Consider the following 18,185-nt stretch of genomic DNA (forward strand, 5'->3'; position numbering starts at 1 on the left):
AACAGCGAACAGCTGACCAAAGCCACCCAAATCAAATGAATGTAATATCTGTTGAACATATGTTTATAAAAAGAAGTACTGTACCCAAAGAGTTATTTATTATTGTTATTTATTATATTTATTAATGTCGATATATTTATTTATATGTTTTATATTTATTACTTTTAATTATGCCACGTTTGTTACCTGAAGAGACTTAAAGTGAATACCAGTTACCAAAACCAAAGAGCCATTAGCAAAAGAAAGTATTGTACCTGATGTATAGAAAATTATTTATATTAAGACCTAAGAAATACTATAAGATATAAGCCCAGAAGTTTATGAATCGAAATTATTGTCTAAAAGGAATCATTTATGAGAATTATGAAATGTGTGTAGTTAAGTTGGCGGCCCTGCAAGCGGCGAATTTAAAAATTACTGTGTTGTAAATGTTGTCAGGAGGAGTGCGTTTAGAAGTTTATATTTATGATATTTTTATGTGTGTTGAGGAGGAGAATTTGTTATTGTTTTGATAAAGGTATAAAGGAGATGCAGCAAATATGTCTGCGAAATGTGATAGAAGTAGGAGAGTATAATTTATAAATAAAGTATAGTGTATATCAATGTATTGAAGGGTGGGTTTTCATTAAAAACATTGTGATTCTCAAATATTTTGAATTCAAACCCAGGGGCGCGTGTAACATATTTAAATCTGGGTAGATGAAAAGCCCTAACAGAAATAGTAATAGGTCTAAAAATAAGTAATTGGCTAATATCGCCAAGCAGATAATAATCAAGATAAGATAGCATCAGCTTGTTCTGGCTAAATGGTACAAGAACTTAAAAAGGATTTGAAGGAAGTTTATTACTCATAAATAGATTATTTATAAAATATTTGAAGATTGAGGTTAGGTAGATGTATTCACAGATCGGTGACCTAGAGATCGATCAAACCGAAGAACGTAGAATCTGACCAAAACCCCTTGGCAGAGCTTTATTGCATTCGGATGGTGTGCAATGTGAAAAAACACCCGTCCACGTGGCTAATTATTAGTTAGCATGGAATTAATATTAATATATATAATATTAACTAGCATGCAAAGAGCATAAATAAAAAACCAAATAAAAATAATTTAATGTATTCAGGAAATAAGAGTTACCAGGCGCATGAATACCTAATAAAATTTGCATGCACCAATAGTAAAACGGCAGTTAATAGGCGGCAACTGTAGGCCAATTCAAAAATATTTATATATATTTATATAAATGTACTAGATTTTGTGTAAAAATTTGTGTAATCTATGTTATCAATATGGCTCGAATGCAAAGAAATTATTAATCATATAATCTAAGCAATATTTTGGCATTTTTTGTAAGATCTATTTGAATTTAATGGCGGAAGATTGGGATATTTAAATTTTATGCTAATTTGAAAGTCGGAAAGAGGATCTGTAAAACTTGAGAAGGAAGAACCAGCACTCGCCAGCCAGATGCCACCATAAGAGGACCCCAAATATTTTAGAGCGTAGTACCTTACTAATGATTTTGTAAAAGTTAAAGTTAAAGTAAATTATTAAATTTCTTAAAAGACTTCGTGATGCTATTGTGAAGCAGAAGTCATTTTCATTTTGAATTAAACTTATAACCCCTTGGAGGAGACGATTCCGGCTACCATATTCCCGGACCACATGGAGTTGGATCGACATCGGCGGCTTACAAGAAGATTTTCGACACGTGAGTGATTAAAATTTGAATTTAGTGATGGGCGCCCTAGTGCTTCGAATTAATCTGATGATCAAAGCTAGCTCGCCGAAAGGGTTTTATTATAAATTGAGAAATTAATAAGAGTAATACTTGCGCAAGTAAAAATTAGTATTAAAGGTATTTAATTGAAAGAAAAATATATAGATCAATATTTTTTAGAATTTTCTATTTAATCAAAGAAGTACGAAATCTAGGCTATTAAAACATATGTATATAATATTTAATTTTTTGCAATACAATTTGCGATAATTTATCATAGTTCTAATTCACTAGATGAATGGCTCTACCTATTCCGTCAGGTGCCGAATCTTGCACCCTGAGATAAAAATATATATTCGATACAAATAAATCTACTAAATACTAGAGATTTTAATATATAGATATATTTGGATTATTAGTGGCTAATTTATCAAGCTGATCTTAGAGCACATATTTTTGATTGAATTATCCAAGCCGACAAGTATTAGCAAGTACATGTCACAGCTACATGCCAAAGAATGCATATGATTTCAAGATAAAGGCACATGGTAATGATTCGTGCCACAAATCTAGAATATAAAGTTTAGCCTGTGATATTTTTATTGATTTCAAATATTGTTCTATTTTTTATATTATATTTTTTATCGCTCTATATATATATTTTTTGCCTCGACTGATCTTTGCATTATTTATGTAATATATGTATGAACATTCATGGTGTGCAATTTATTTTTTATTCCTCAAACTCTATAGTATAAGTATCATATATATATATATTTATTGTTTATTGAATTACAAGTGCTATAGGAGAAGCCCATATCTGAGCCTAGAAAGATTTATAAGACTGAATACTATTAGAAAACCACGACCTAATTATATTAAATCTCATGCTTTACCGACTGATGCCAAGCAGGAGGCTAATCGTTATTTGAATTCAAGATACATAGTGACAGATTACCTATTTTAAAGTTACGTCCTCATTTGTTAACATGACAACAAACTTTCTACTTCTGTAGGTTTATTCTGTTGTAGAACCTATTGCTTTTTGCGATATCTATTATCTATTTTTTTCTGGTAAGTAAATAAAAATTCGAATTTGGTTGATGTTGCAGACATGCAAGGCACGTACCCACTGCGCGCAGAGGACGCAGTCGTGCTGCAAGGCAACGTTGCCGTGTTGCGCTGCAGTGTTGCCAGTTCGGCGCACCACTTCCTCACCTGGTTGCACGACGAGCCGCTGATAGGACGGTCGGCAGTGCACGCGGGCGGTCGTTATGTCATCACGTCGACGGGCGCTCTCCACGTGCGGGACACGTCGCAAGTCGATTCCTACTCTCGGTTCTACTGCCAGACCGTCAACAAGGTCACAGGCGAACGACGGCTTAGTCCCGCCGCCAAGATTATTATTACAGGTTGGTGTTGTGATGAGATTCACTTTGATCTGTCAGAATTAGTACAGCGTTTCAAGATTATCTACTATTACAAGTTGTTGCTGCGATGATTTTTACTTTAAATTATCATTACTCTTGTAAGAATTTCTTACTATGATTCTACATAAGGATAACTCCAACCAATAAGAGGACAACGCGCCTGTTCAACCAATACTGACGACTTGAAATGGATCTTATCATAGAAAGCTTTCAGGAGAAACTTGTAATATCGACTTTATACCTATTAAAAATTTTTCAGAATGTTAATTGAACTCTATCATATATTACATAGCATCCCATACATACGAGTATATATTTTATACATACATACATTTACAAACATTTCCTGAAACCTGAAACGTATTCTGTAGGAGCATATTCTCTTCTTATGATATGTAGTCATCTTCGGTGTTTTTAAACTTCAGCATCCCTCACAAAAAGCATCAAATTCCTGTCATTTAGTCAAGGCTGACAGTTTCAAATGATCTCACCATTACAATATAGCACCAAATATTATATATTACAATTGCAACGTAGCAACAAACTGGTAAATCAAAAATATTTTACTATCATTATCAGTCTCAATTTCTAGAAGTTTGACTTATTTTCAGGTCGAATGTAATGTAAACATAATGAACTCTGAGGGTCAACTTCTTTCATCCGACTCTGATAGTTTACTATGTGTATATATCCAGTCCAAAGACGACACTCATGTCAAAATTATAAATAGTGACGAAACATTCTAGATGATAAAGTTGACTCATTAACGATTTTCATGATCAACCTATTATCAGAGTGATGATTTGATGAAGAAATATTTCACAAATTTGGTATCCATCCATGCGAATTTACTCTCATCAACTTCCAGTCGAATTTTCACAAGACCTTTACAACTGAATGAATTGTATCTTTATTATTTGATGGAATGTATAAATTAATGATTGTATATACGACATTTCACAACCCTGTCCAAAATTAATAACGCCAATTAGTTAGATAATTATTATCATTGTTTCTGAAGATTCTTGTCAAGAGAAACTCATCCGAGCTGGACACTAGAGAATCTCCAATGCGAGGGTTGAGCTAATGAGAAAATCTACAGTTTTCCTTCTGTCGTGACAAGGTACCTCCACCGGTGAACTCAAAATTGACAAACTCAACCTTGGTTTGAATTCGGACAGACTTCTCGAAATATTCTGCTGCTATAATTAACGTGATTTGTCAACTTGTAATTGGTACGCCTTGCTTTCAGTCGTGCACGTTTTCTGATCCGGGCAAAGTTTATTTACTAATTAGAACAATTAGAGAGAGAAAGTCGGCACTAACGAAGCCCCGACTCTGATTTTCGAGATTCGATTCCCTCGAGTCGATTGTGATTCCTGTTGCAAAGCCCCTCTTCAGTTGATGGGATGTGGGATTTGATCCAATTCAGTCGCCATATTACATGGAACATGGCATGGCTGAGGTGGTACATTCATCAGGAACTTGGTTATAACCACATTCCTACAAAGAATAGATATTGAAGCTTCTAGCATTGAGGTTGTCTGTTGAAATGTACTAATTAGCGAATCAGCTATCACTCATCAAATAAAGAGGCACCAACGCTGCTACACTCTGAATTGTATTTGAAAATCAATTCAATATGAGAAAGTATCAATTATTGTACTGTACACGAATTCAGGCACAGGCACTTGTAATTGACTGTAGTGTTAGTGTAACGTTAAACTTGTTATGTATTCACACCACATCGGATATGTAGATGATAATAGCAAATGTTATTTTCAGATTCATCAAATCAGCACTCGTGGGATAATCTAGTATGATTATTAGGAGAACATCCATCATGGACTATAGAGCTAGTGAAGATTGTAATTGAAATGCCATCATATTAATAATATTATTGATTGATAGTAAACAATTTTACAACGCTATTCACAAATGAGAAGTTATTTAGAAATTCGAATGAGAAGTTATTATTAGAGATGAGAAGCATCGTGTTTGGAATTTACGTTATTCAAGAGGACAGCCCGATATTATTATTGGATTTCTTTGACATCGGAAGGTTCTATCTCTCGCTTTTGAAAGATCATTCATCAAATTGAATTCATCATTCTTCAAATATATTTCACACCTCACTTGAATAGCCTAAAATTGACACTTCTTATTGACATTCTTATTTTTCTTAAACATTAATTATTATTCTCAAATACAATGCAATACTCCAACAATGTAAATACTTCCATTCAATACAATGATGTAGGAAATTAATAATTTCTTACAGTATATTATGTAGGCCTATGCACACATATGCAGACTTATACCACAGAGAAAAGATAGCATAAGTGTTATATTTCCTTTTTTTTTGTTATGGCTACTCTTAATTATCAAGAAATAAAAATGAAAGGGTACTTGGATTTTTTTTCTTGTTTATCTTTTCCCTATGCTTATACCAGAGGGAAGTCAGTACTTGCCTTCTCTCTGTCAGATCTTCCCTTATCTCTGCTTATACATACCGTACGTCCCATACATGCAAGAAGTAAAAACTTTACTAATACGTTCCATCATGTCCCTCCCAATATGCAACTTTTACGTAAACAAACGTAATAGAAAACGCGCACATTTCCACATTAACACATGACTTCTTTTTTGAAGAAGATCCGGCTCTGTTTTTGTTGTGAAGTGTTTTTCAATGATGAACATGTGGAATGGCAGGCTGTCACAACATAAATCTTCATGTAGTTTTATTGTTTTGTTGTAACAGAGCCGAACGATAACATTCCACCTCGCATAGAGAACTCGGTATCGAGTGTTCACGCACGAATTGGTTCGAGTACCGAGCTGATATGCGCTGCTCAGGGTTCACCTCCTCCCCAATACAGGTTTGTACCTTAATATAACTGTATATTATCTGACATAAGCCTGGCAAATCCTCTTTATTATAACTATATATTGCCTGGTAAACGCACCTTATCATTACTGTATATTGTATGACATACATATATTGCATGGCAAACTGCTCTACTTAACTGACTATATGCGGCTACAACACTCCTCATTAACTTGTATATGGGTAACTTTCATTAAAACGACTTACTATTACAGTGAAGAAACAATAATTGTTCCACTTTTTGCTATTAAAAAGAACGACTAGCAGTCAGATTTTTTACAATAAATGAATTAATCACTCACTGTGATAATGAGTACATTTATTGTAAAAAATCTGACTGCTAGTCGTTCTTTTTAATAGCAAAAAGTGATTTAACAATAAGCAGTTCGTGATGGAAATCAACATTGAAGAATAATTGTTTCATCAAAAATAAGATCACACAATATGCACATCATCAAATACAATACAGTATATGGAATCTATTCCTATTGTATTTATTGCTGTTTAATACTACGTTTTACGCAATGGTATGAGACAGAATGATGATGACTACTGAAATTTCCTTGGACATCTTATAATGCATGTGTACTCTGTGCATGCGCATGTACATGTACTCTGTGCATGTGCGTGTGCATGTACTCTGTGCATGTGCATGTGCATGTACTCTGTGCATGTGCATGTGCATATACTCTGTGCATGTGCATGTGCATATACTCTGTGCATGTGCTCGATATTGCGGATGATGTCAAGTTTTGATAACCAGACTACTCTTCAATTACTATTAGAAATATTTATATTACAATTACTATTCTACTATTCTTCAGACTACTCAACCAACAATTTCCTTTCCATTTCACATGATTTCAAAGTATGCATTGATCACGATGTCACCATCTTGAATAGAAATATTTCTATATAACTCCTTTATGTCTTTTTCTCCCATTTAGCTTGAACTAGTTTGCTTTCTCACTTGTATTAGCTTGGAATTGGCAGTTGGCTTCATTTTCTTCTTTTTTAGTTGGCTTCCTTGTATTCTCCTACCCATTCAGCCTTCTTGTGTTCATGTACTATTTTTGTAGTCTCTGTTGCTATTGTGAGATTCACTTCAAACTGTCACCATTGTCATACTTTTCTCTTAAGAAATGCTGACACTTTTGAGTGTTTTCACTGGAGTTCTTAATGAAAGAAGTGAAAGTGAAAACTGAAAATTTCCATAAAGTGGAAATGAAAACTGTAGTTTATTTCATAAATCACACAAAGTTATTCCAGTATTAATAATAAGGAAAGGAATGCTGAGTATCAATTTCAATTCCTTGATAAGTTCATTTCATCATCATCATCAGTATTCTGCCCTAGGGCAGGTCCATACATGATTCCTCCTTCTCCATTCCTCTTTGGCCTGTCCAATTCTCTTCAGCATGAAATATTTTTCCTCCTACCTCACATCATACACCATACATTTAGAAGTTTAATTGAAGGACTTTATTTTATCAATAATTTGAATTACCGTAAGTAGTGTTCAATCATTTATTTCATTTAGTAGTTGAGTGCTTCAGTTTCAGTAATTTTTGCTTTGGATATTATTTTTTTTGAGTCTTATTGTTATTGTTATGTTGAGGCACATTTGGGTTCCTACCTGTTGTTTCTGCCATAAAATTATGAATAAATAAATTGAATAGAGCCTTTCAGCCGATGCTGGCAGTCTGAGGTGAATATCACCATGTCAGACTGTCATCATTGCTGGAATAATATAAGGAATGTTGTCAGTTTCACTGCTTGGTTTGCCAGGTGGTATAAGGAGAAGGGAGACTCGCTAGAAGAGCTGTTGCCGGGTTCGATATCGGTGCGCCCTCTGGATTCAGTTCTACAGCTGCCGCGAGTGAGGGCGGAGGACGGCGGTCGCTACGTGTGCGTGGCTAGCAACGTTCTCGGCGAGGACCGCAGGGAGCTTCTGCTGTCCGTCGCATCCGCGCTTTCCGTACATGTCCGGCCGCAGTATCAGGTTAGTCACCAGATTAGTGTTACAAATAATTGCTATTGTTGTAGGTTTTTCGTTTCCAGACCAATAGATTCCCATGACAAATAGTAAATATTATACAGAGTGACTGAAAAGTGACTCTACCAATCATAAACAAACTAAGAATTTATAACCTCTCGGATAGTGACGTTTGGGCTTTCTGTATATCTTATTGTATGTAATATATTGTGTAATATTCCAAGGGCAAGCCATACAGACTTGATCGCCACAAACACGCGCATTTCACTTTTCATCAGCGGATGCTACGCTTATTATATCTGTATCTTTAGATATGAGATATAAAGATATAAGATAAAGATATAGATATAAGATAAAGATATAGGATAAAGATATAAGATAAAGATATAAGATAAAGATATAAGATAAAGATATAAGATATAGATATAAGATAAAGATATAAAGATATGATCACCTGATGAGAAGTGAAATGCGCGTGTTCTTGGTGCTCAAGTCTGTACGCAGATTCAAGATTTTTGGAATCGGCAGGTCAGGAAGCTCTGTGATTAGCTAGCTGATTGGGTTGGCGCCTGAAAAAACTCATAAAAAACAGCTTGAAAAAACGCCTAATATGGTCTCACTCTTAATGCTTGACTAACATCTATACATCAAACCTTAGTTTGCAACACAGAGCTTCAAGGCCAGTGTTAGTTCATATGAAAATTGAAGCACACTGTTGCCGTTTTTGTTGCATGCACTGTTTCAAAATGACCGACGCTTTTTCGCTATTTTCCTCACACAATTAGCTCTCTCGTTTTCTAGTTTCTTTGAAAATACTCTGACATCACCGTACTGCGTAAGGACAATCTGAGGTTTGCTCATACTGTAACTTGTGCTTAAAACTTAGCCTACATGGAAATGAAATAAATAAATATGAAAACTTGTATGAATTGTAAAAGTAGGCTACGCATCTTTATTGGTTGAGTATGAATTGTTCAACAAGACAAAGCAAGACAAAAACTCCTCGTTGCCCAGCTGACTTTTTAAACAGTGCTGCCACACTCTGGCAGCATAATGAATAATATGATTGAATATGTAATGTCTCTGAAATAATGTAATGGCGTAAATGATGGCACTTTCAAAACTCACAAGGTTGTAAAACTCTTTATAGAATCGTTGCATGAACAATTATAATACTACTTTGATAAAACTATTGCTAAGATTAATTTTAGAGAAGGATTGTTCGACTGTTTGTTTGATCAACAGATTGTACAATTGCATGAGATTGCTTGTTTTTCCCATTGATTGCTTGAATGCTTGATCTATTGATTGCCTGATTGATTGTTTTCCAGGCAGTGGACGGTGGTTCGTCGGCCGTGTTCAACTGCAGCGTCCAGGGGGGCAGCGGAGGTGGTAGCGGAGGCGGCGAGACCCCCAGTGTGCAGTGGCTGAAGGACGGGCGGCCGCTGCTCGAAGGCGGTCAGGTGGGCTTTGTGAGGGGTGGGGGCGGGGGTGGTTCCGAGACACTTTTAATGAGAAGCGTGACCAAGCACAACCGTGGCATGTACCAGTGCTTCGCACGCAGCGGCGATGAGACTGCTCAGGCCAGTGCCGAGTTGGCGCTTGGAGGTGAGAGAAGCTCTTATTCGATGCAATTTGAAATTTGTGAAAAAATGTAAAATTGGAACATTCACGTACATCATTTTCATTATAAACATAACAAGTCGGGTGTTATACAATACGAAGTTTTATGTATATATATTTTTTATATTGTAGTAAAGTTTTTGTATAGTCCGATGTTATATATAACCACTGATTAATCACGTCTGCACTTCTCTCATATTTCTATGTGGCATTGAGTTAGTCCATTTAGACTTGATCAAAGTTAATCCAATAGAATTTCGAGTTTGCTAAGTGGATTCATATTCATATTAATAAGAAAACTCATTAGTTCCACTTCAAAATATAATGCGCAAAATGTTTGAATCGACTTTGATATACCAGAATTTGAAAATATTTAAATGCAATCCCACTTTGGACAAATTTCACATTAAACCATAATGCTCAAAGCTTTACACTGGCCATACTATACAGACATATATTTACGCTGACTTATATCATAATTTACGCTATTATATCAAATAATTCTACTCGCATAGTCAGTAACAGCGAATAATTACATTATACTCACTGTAGACTATAAAATTGCTGTCTGAAGTTGAAGATATGTCAGAATAAACTTTGACAAGGCTGTCAGAACAAGGGAAAATCATTGGTTGAGGGAAACTCCAATCTTCTTCGATCGCAGATCGGCTGTGATGAAAGCAAATGGAAGTTTTTCATTCCATCTAACGAAAAATAATTCAATTCCAACTAATCGTAACAATAATAACTGTACTGAAATAGTGAATCATTCAGTTCACAATACATCACCCACACCCTATATATAAATACAGAACACAATTACTGTCTGAAGATGATGTCAGAACAAATCGAGGAAGAATGATCGAACAAAGAAAATCTCAATTTACAGTGGCCGGCGTTCGGCTGTAAAGCAACACATCAAAGTTTTTCATTTGATCTCGGCTCGGATGAGAGAGCGAGAAGAAGTTGAGCTGGGAGAATTGTGTGTGAAATATTGGTGGCTTGAGTGACAATGACAGAGCAATGGGATATGAGAGTGACGGGGAGAGCTTCAACTGACGGCCGACCGAATATCTAGCTCAAGATAATGTCTGTCAAGAGAGTTGCGCGGAGAAGAAATGAAGGGAACGCTGATGAGGGATGGAGAGAACAAGTTGCTGGCATGAGTGAGAGGGACAGAGGAAAGTGATTGTGTGAAAGATAGGGAAGACGTTTGATAAATAGTCGGTTTTCGCTCATATCACACACCCTGAAGCGGGTGGTGAGCTTCACTGCAAAACACTGCGCACCGCTCAAAACTTTCCACTGAAATATCAGATCATTCTGCTCGCAAAATTACTCTTCTCATAACAGTGGAGGTGATTGCAGATTTTCATGGGGATGATTGTTGATTTTGAGTCTTCCCCAAAATTATATTTACTTCCAGAAACATGAAAATTAGGAGGAATTAAGATGAAAATGTTCAACTTGATTGACCATTTCCAACTTCTCTCACATCAATTCCTGAGAATCAATGAGTTGTAAAATGTTCAAAGTAATAAGTTTAAACGAAATATCACGTTGTGATACTATTTCTAATTTCGGTTGCAAAATGTTTGTATAGCTTTAAGATTGCGTGTGGAAAAACTAGTTCTTCATCACCAACTTCCATTTCAAAGGTTATTCAAATTTGTCAAGCACAAATAATAAGATTTTGGTAAGTAAGACTTTTTGTACTCTGGAGTACAAAAGCATAGAAATTTTATGAAGAAAGAGGAAATTATTATATGTATATTGTAGTTTTTAGAATGATATCATAATTATTATATACGGTATATGACTGTATACGGTACTTACTGTTTTGGACTTTTTAGAGTAAAAATTTAGCCCAACATTCACAACAATATAATATGAAGTTTTCACTTGAGCATTACTTTCAATTCTACTATCCAAAAAAGGACTGTTAAGCTGCGTTTACACCGGAGTTGATAACAGAAGTTTTTGACATTTCTGTTATTAACTAATGTTAGTTACAAAAGTCATTAACATCATCTTGAGCTGCGTTTACACCGGAGTTAATAACACGATTTATTAACAAAAGTTATCAACTTGACTGAATCGACAAAAATTTCTCCTAACAAAAGTTAATAACTCTTGTTTTTAACAGAAAATTCCTTGTTATTAACAAGATTTATGTTATCCATCGAGAGTCGGTAAAGTTGAAAGGAATTGTGTTATGTTAATAACAAAAGCCTCTTTTATCGCATTAGCTTTTGTTAATAACAGGCTCCTATTTTCCCCGCAACCCCTTCGCCCAGCATCCCTATTCTACCCCATCTACAGCTGTTCTTTAATAACTACAGCTGCAGACGGAACACGTGACAAAATTATAAACTTTTGTTGATAACAAAACTAGCAGCCAAATGAAATTTTTTTTAACCTATGTTAAGAACTTTTGTTATCAACTCTGCTGGTGTAAACGCACTATAAATTTGTTCACATTAGATCAGATGAGGATCATTATGTTAATGATCACACCTGTTTCAATTTAAAGTATTTTGAAAACAATTTTTAAACAAATTTTTCCGAAAAAAATTAAGGTACCCCAATTTCTAAATTTCTATACGTTTCAAGGTCCCCTGAGTCCAAAAATGTGTGTGTGTGTGTGTGTGTGTGTGTGTTGTGTGTGTGTGTGTGTGTGTGTGTGTGTGTTGTGTGTGTGTGTGTGTGTGTGTGTGTGTGTGTGTGTGTGTGTGTGTGTGTGTGTGTGTGTGTGTGTGTGTGTGTGTGTGTGTGTGTGTGTGTGTACACGATATCTCATCTCCCAATTAACGGAATGACTTGAAATTTTGAACTTATGGTCCTTACAATATAAGGATCCGACACGAACAATTTGGATCAAATACAATTCAAGATGACGGCTAAAATGGAGTAAATGTTGTCAAAAACAGGTTTTTTCGCAATTTTATCAAAAACGGCTCCATATCAACTGTCACAATTCCTATATCTGTAAAAATTTCAGGAGCTCCGCCCCATCTATGCAAAGTTTGATATTAGATTCCCAATTATCAGGCTTCAGATACAATTTAAACAAAAGCTTCTAAGTGGAAAAGATTGAACATGAAAATCTCTACAATTAATGTTCAGTAACATTTTCACCTAAAATTGAAAATAAGCTCGAAATTCGAGAAAATGTTATTATCCAATTGCAAACTGTTGGCAACTGTTGATTCTATTGAATGATTCACTATGAAGAGATTGCAGACCTCGTATGTCTCCAGCGTTATTGTCCTGTCACCAGCTGGCTCAGATCTTTGTTTATAAGTAGACTTGAGATGCGCGTGAACACTAGCGTCAGGTGATCAATTTTATAGCAGCAAGGAAAGTTGTGTGAGTGCGCCACACCAGATTTTTTTATTTAAGATAAATTTTTGACAATTCAGTCAGGTTAATAACTTTTTGTTAATAACTCGTGTTGTTAACTCAGGTGTAAACGCCGCTTTATCGCTTTTTTGCTTTTTATTCCGGCTGATATATCATATGAATAGTCTCGTTGAATGAAAGTCAATTCATATTGGAGACAAGATCTTGTTAATAACAAGGAATTTTCTGTTAAAAACACGAGTTATTAACTTTTTTACTTTCCTTGCCCTATTACCATAGGTAAGGAAAGTATTGCTTTCCGAAAAAAATATTAAGGCAATGAAATGAAATGAAAAAATTCTTTATTAAGCGGAGTTACGACTTTTAAGTCCTCTCTACCACCCAACCTCAAAAGGTACCCCACTTTTCTAAATTTCTATACGTTTCAAGGTCCCCTGAGTCCAAAAACGTGGTTTTTGGGTATCTCTCAATCAACGGAATGACTTGAAATTTGGAACTTAAGGTCCTTACAATATAAGGATCCGACACGAACAATTTCGATCAAATACAATTCAAGATGGCGGCGAAAATGTTGTCTAAAACAGGGTTTTTGCGATTTTCTCGAAAACGGCTCCAACGATTTTGATTAAATTCATACCTAGAATAGTCACTGATAAACTCTATCAACTGCCACAAGTCCCATATCTGTAAAAATTCCAGGAGCTCCGCCCCATCACTGCGATTTGATTTTAGATTCCCAATTATCAGGCTTCAGATACAATTTGAATAAAAAATTTCGAGTGAAAAAGATTGAGCATGAAAATCTCTACAATTAATGTTCAGTAGCATTTCCACCTAAAATTGAGAATAAGCATGAAACTCGAGAAAATGTGATTATCCAATTGCAGACTGTTGGCAACTGTTGATTCTATTAAATGATTCACTATGAAGAGATAGAAGACCTCGTATGTCTCCAGCGTTATTGTCCTGTCAACAGCTGTCTCAGAACTTTGTTTATAAGTAGTAGACTTGAGATGCGCGTGAACACTAGCGTCAGGTGATCAATTTTCATAACGGCAAGGAAAGTTGTGTGAGTGCGCCACACCAGATTTTTTTATTTAAGATAAATTTTTGACAATTCAGTCAAGTTAATAACTTTTTGTTAATAACTCGTGTTGTTAACTCCGGTGTAAACGCCGCTTTATCGCTCAGCAGGTAACAGTACATTTTGATGCTCTTTCTAACTTTAACAATAACGAAACCTCCTATTCCATCAATTTATTCCATTTCATAGTTTTCAATAAATTCAGGATGTCACAATACTCAATATCGAGGCACCGAGCTTCACTCGTTATTTTTATTTATTGATAAACAGAACACAATTCTCTAAAATGGTCGTGTTTATATTTTACAGCTGGCTATACGTCAGCTTATGAATTTCGGGGATACGATATTTTGATTTTCCACAGAATCACTCGCTAACTCACTGTTTTACTATGCAGTAAAAAAGTTACATGCAGTAGACTACCACACATTCAAACCTAAAACCTCTCCACTTTCCATATCGGTACCAAATCATTTTGATTATTCATCGCTTATAATACCTCAGAGAAAGTTTATTTGCAACTACTCTTAGATCAATTTCTGCGTAACAGTAAGTTGAGGCTGTTAATTGTTCAAAGTAATAAGGACATACTCACACAGGAAAGCCACCGCCGCGGAGCTGACGGCAACATTGGTTGAATAATGGCATGAGGCTTACTTGAATGGCGTCTATTCTCGTCAGGAACGTCATAAGCAAACATACTTGAGCATACAGGGGCTGTATCGATTATACACGGCGCGCTTTGATTGCGTTTCGCTTCTACTTGACGCTGAGTTAAGCGCAGTTAAACGCAACACTTGGTTCAGTATGATGTGTGCTCGGGTCTTGCGGTGCGTACCAAACCTCCTCTCTTGCTTGGAAACCTACGCCTCAATCCATGCTGCGTCTCTCTGTACTGAGAGAGAGGTATTCAAGGGAAAGATATAGATAGAGTGACAGAAGGAGAGACAAAATGAGAGAGAGTATGGGAGTGAGTAGGATCGAGTGAGACTTAGCTCGCTTTCTTCCGCCCCAGTGCATATCTTGAGAAGCTTGCTTAAGACAAGGGAATCAGCTACGCAAAGCGGGCTCTCACTTCACATGCTGAAGTAATTCTTCAACTGTACACCCTCCTGATAAGAGTACACCCTCCATCGCGTCCTGATTGAGACGTCAGTCACTGCAACTGTAATGCTCTTGAAACAATGGTATCTTGAAGCTTGAAAAGTTCTCAAGTCAAGGTACTATACTACTCACTGCTAATGCTATTTTATTTGAAATATTCTCTCTCCATTCCCTCATTTCAATTGTTTCCAATATTTTCTTTTGTAGGGGAGAAAATAAATAAGCTGAGATATCAAAAAATAGAAATGAACCAAAATTGAAACTATCTGTTATTATGCAATTTAGGAGGTTTCAAGTTATAAGTGAATTAGACAATCTTCAAAGTAGAAAAATAACTACAACAACAATCAGCATTAACAAAAGAGGTCTTCACAGTCTAAAAATATTTTGAACACTATTTGTTCAGTGCATTGTTTATACACTTCTGTGTCTACCATGATTTTTCAATGCTGAAGCTATGAGTTTTTTGAAAAAATCAAGCATTATTGAAAACTCTGCTCTAAGTTCTAGTTGGTCTCGGATTGTAGATGACGAAATAACTCCCAGGAAATGCTGAATTATAGCCTACATTAAATGTAGATTAGATAGTCAAATTTTGACTGGTAACAATCAAGAGATTTAGGAGAAAATTTCAGGAGAAACCCTAAAATCCTAAAATTTCCGATTGTCTGGATATTTGACTCGTTCAAAGAAAATGCAGCTCAGTATTTTATTGAAGATAGAGGGCGTTAAGTTTACTATTGATCATTTTTTAAGGAAAATTTTGAACTTGAGTTGAATTTGAGATAATTTAATTGGAAAGGGCGCCACAATATTCCAGTCGGCACAAACAAGTAAATCCGGTCCTGTTCAGTATGACACTACAATAACCGTATAACACTATATTAAGCTAGCTTTATAGTTAACGTTTGTTGTCTAACAGCGATTCCGCCAGAACTACAGTCGACGTTCATCGAGCAAACCGTTCAGCCGGGTGTGACTGTGTCGCTGCGCTGCGTGGCGTCGGGCAACCCACCGCCCAGGGTGACGTGGCGTCTCGACGGCGGCGTACTGCCCGCCCAGGCCGCCTACATGTTCGGCTCCTTCCACGACCCGTCCACGGGTGACGTCGTCAGCCATCTTAACCTGACACACGTGCACGTGCAACATGGCGGCCTCTACACGTGTGTGGCTCGCAACAATCTGGCATCCGTCGAGCATTCGGCTGCGCTCAACGTCTATGGTGAGTGACGATTCATTCGACTTTCTGTGCTGCTCTGAAGTTGTGATAGATCAGTATCCATCATATGAAAATGACTTGATATCATCAAAATTAAAAAATACAGTACTTCGACATGCAGTATGATACATAGGATACCGTGAACAATGCTCACTTTCTTGTTTATAGGGCTACTTGGAAATGACTTGAAGGTTCGAAAATATTTTCACAAAAACAATGTTTACAATAGTTCATGTACAAAAGTGCTTAATCTATTTCACAAATTAGTTGAACCTACATTTACATGGACTTACCTACGTATAGTAATGGACTTTTAACTTGATTTGTTGGCTGATTTGCCCCATCCACTGACGGTACTAAGTCAACAATCCCTGACAACATCGGCCTTTCCCAATGAACCAATGCTGACCGTTTGAAGTGAGTCTCACCTGATGCTATGTTTGGCAGGCCCGCCAACAGCCCGGCAGGGAGCCGTGAACGTGACAGCGGTGTCCGGCGGCAGTGCGTGGCTGCGATGCCCTGTTGCCGGCTTCCCGGTTTCCGGCACGACGTGGCAACGCCGCGCCGAGTCGCTTCCGGCGCACTACCGACACCGGCTGTTTGCCAACGGCACCCTCCTGGTGGCCAGGGTCGACTCAGGCCTCGATGCGGGCGAGTACCGCTGCACCGTCAGGAACCAACAGGGACAGGCGGCCACTGGCCGGCTCTACCTCGAGATCATGAGTGAGTAAACTTGATAGAGATCACTTGAAATAACTATTTGTATATTATTTAGAAATCTATAGTGAAAAGTGCAGCTTTTGCTCACTGGAATGTTTGTTGCTCGAAGCAAAGCCGAGCATTTTTCACTCGTGATGTACCGTATGTATGTAATATTTTCCTCTACCTAGATTTATAAAAATTAAACTTGCATTACTATTATTGTTCTAGTGAGTGAAGTATGTACTTTAGACAGAGTTGAGTGGCGGAAAAGTATAGTTGCATTTGATAAGACGTTGTTGAATTTCTCCAAAATCCGATATATTTGAAATTATTGTAAATAAAACAAATATGCCATGCAATATCGTATAAATAATATCAAATGGTTAATACCGTATCGATATAACATTATATCTGGAGGAGTGATACCGACATATCTTAATATTGGACATAATATAGGGGTGTGCTTTGAATGCGCATTTTGAAAAACTTTTTATCATCCAAAAACACCTTATTAAAAATATTTTAGGTAAACCTCGTATTTATTAGTGTGTTTGATGATTGTTGTGTGTATGGAAATATCCTTAGAGTGAGTGAGATGAATGGTCTAAGTATGATACATATGAACATAAGAAGTTACAATAAGAATTTCGATGAGTTTCTTGTGTTGTTGAATGGTATAGATATTAAGTTTGATATAATTGTATTGACTGAGACTTGGATGAATGAGGATGATTGTGTGATTCAGATGGATGGATATGTTATTCATATGACTTCAAGTCAATATAATCAAAACGATGGAATTATTATCTACGTTAATTCTAGCATGGCGTCAACCTGTCAGGAAGTGGATATTGAGGGTTTGCGCTGCTTGAATTTGGAATGTGATAAGGATAATCAAGGCTATAATCTGCTTTGCGTCTACCGTTGTCATGGCACTGATATGGCCAGTTTTATCGAAGGTTTATAAAGTCGATTCTGTCAAACTGATAACAATAAAATCCAGGTAGTTATAGATGATATGAATTGTGATATTCTCAATGAACGTACAAACAGTT

General features: G+C 36.3%; 1 protein-coding gene across 6 annotated transcripts in view; it reads left to right on the forward strand.

Moving 5' to 3' along the window:
• The window catches only part of LOC111044208 (Down syndrome cell adhesion molecule-like protein Dscam2), a 327,413-nt gene that overhangs the window by 234,306 nt on the left and 74,922 nt on the right, over nt 1-18,185 (forward strand). For all 6 annotated transcript variants that reach the window (XR_005570601.1, XR_005570602.1, XM_039422275.1 and 3 more), the window contains exons 5-10: nt 2,835-3,134; nt 5,914-6,031; nt 7,828-8,041; nt 9,367-9,643; nt 16,132-16,431; nt 16,876-17,151. Coding sequence is in view for 4 of the 6 variants with exons in the window: in XM_039422275.1 (XP_039278209.1) it covers nt 2,835-3,134; nt 5,914-6,031; nt 7,828-8,041; nt 9,367-9,643; nt 16,132-16,431; nt 16,876-17,151 (1,485 nt within the window). In the remaining 2 variants the exon portion in view is untranslated. The remainder of the gene's footprint in view (nt 1-2,834; nt 3,135-5,913; nt 6,032-7,827; nt 8,042-9,366; nt 9,644-16,131; nt 16,432-16,875; nt 17,152-18,185) is intronic.

The sequence above is a fragment of the Nilaparvata lugens genome, chromosome 2 (genome assembly GCF_014356525.2).
Source record: "Nilaparvata lugens isolate BPH chromosome 2, ASM1435652v1, whole genome shotgun sequence".
Classification (NCBI taxonomy): Eukaryota; Metazoa; Arthropoda; class Insecta; order Hemiptera; family Delphacidae; genus Nilaparvata; species Nilaparvata lugens.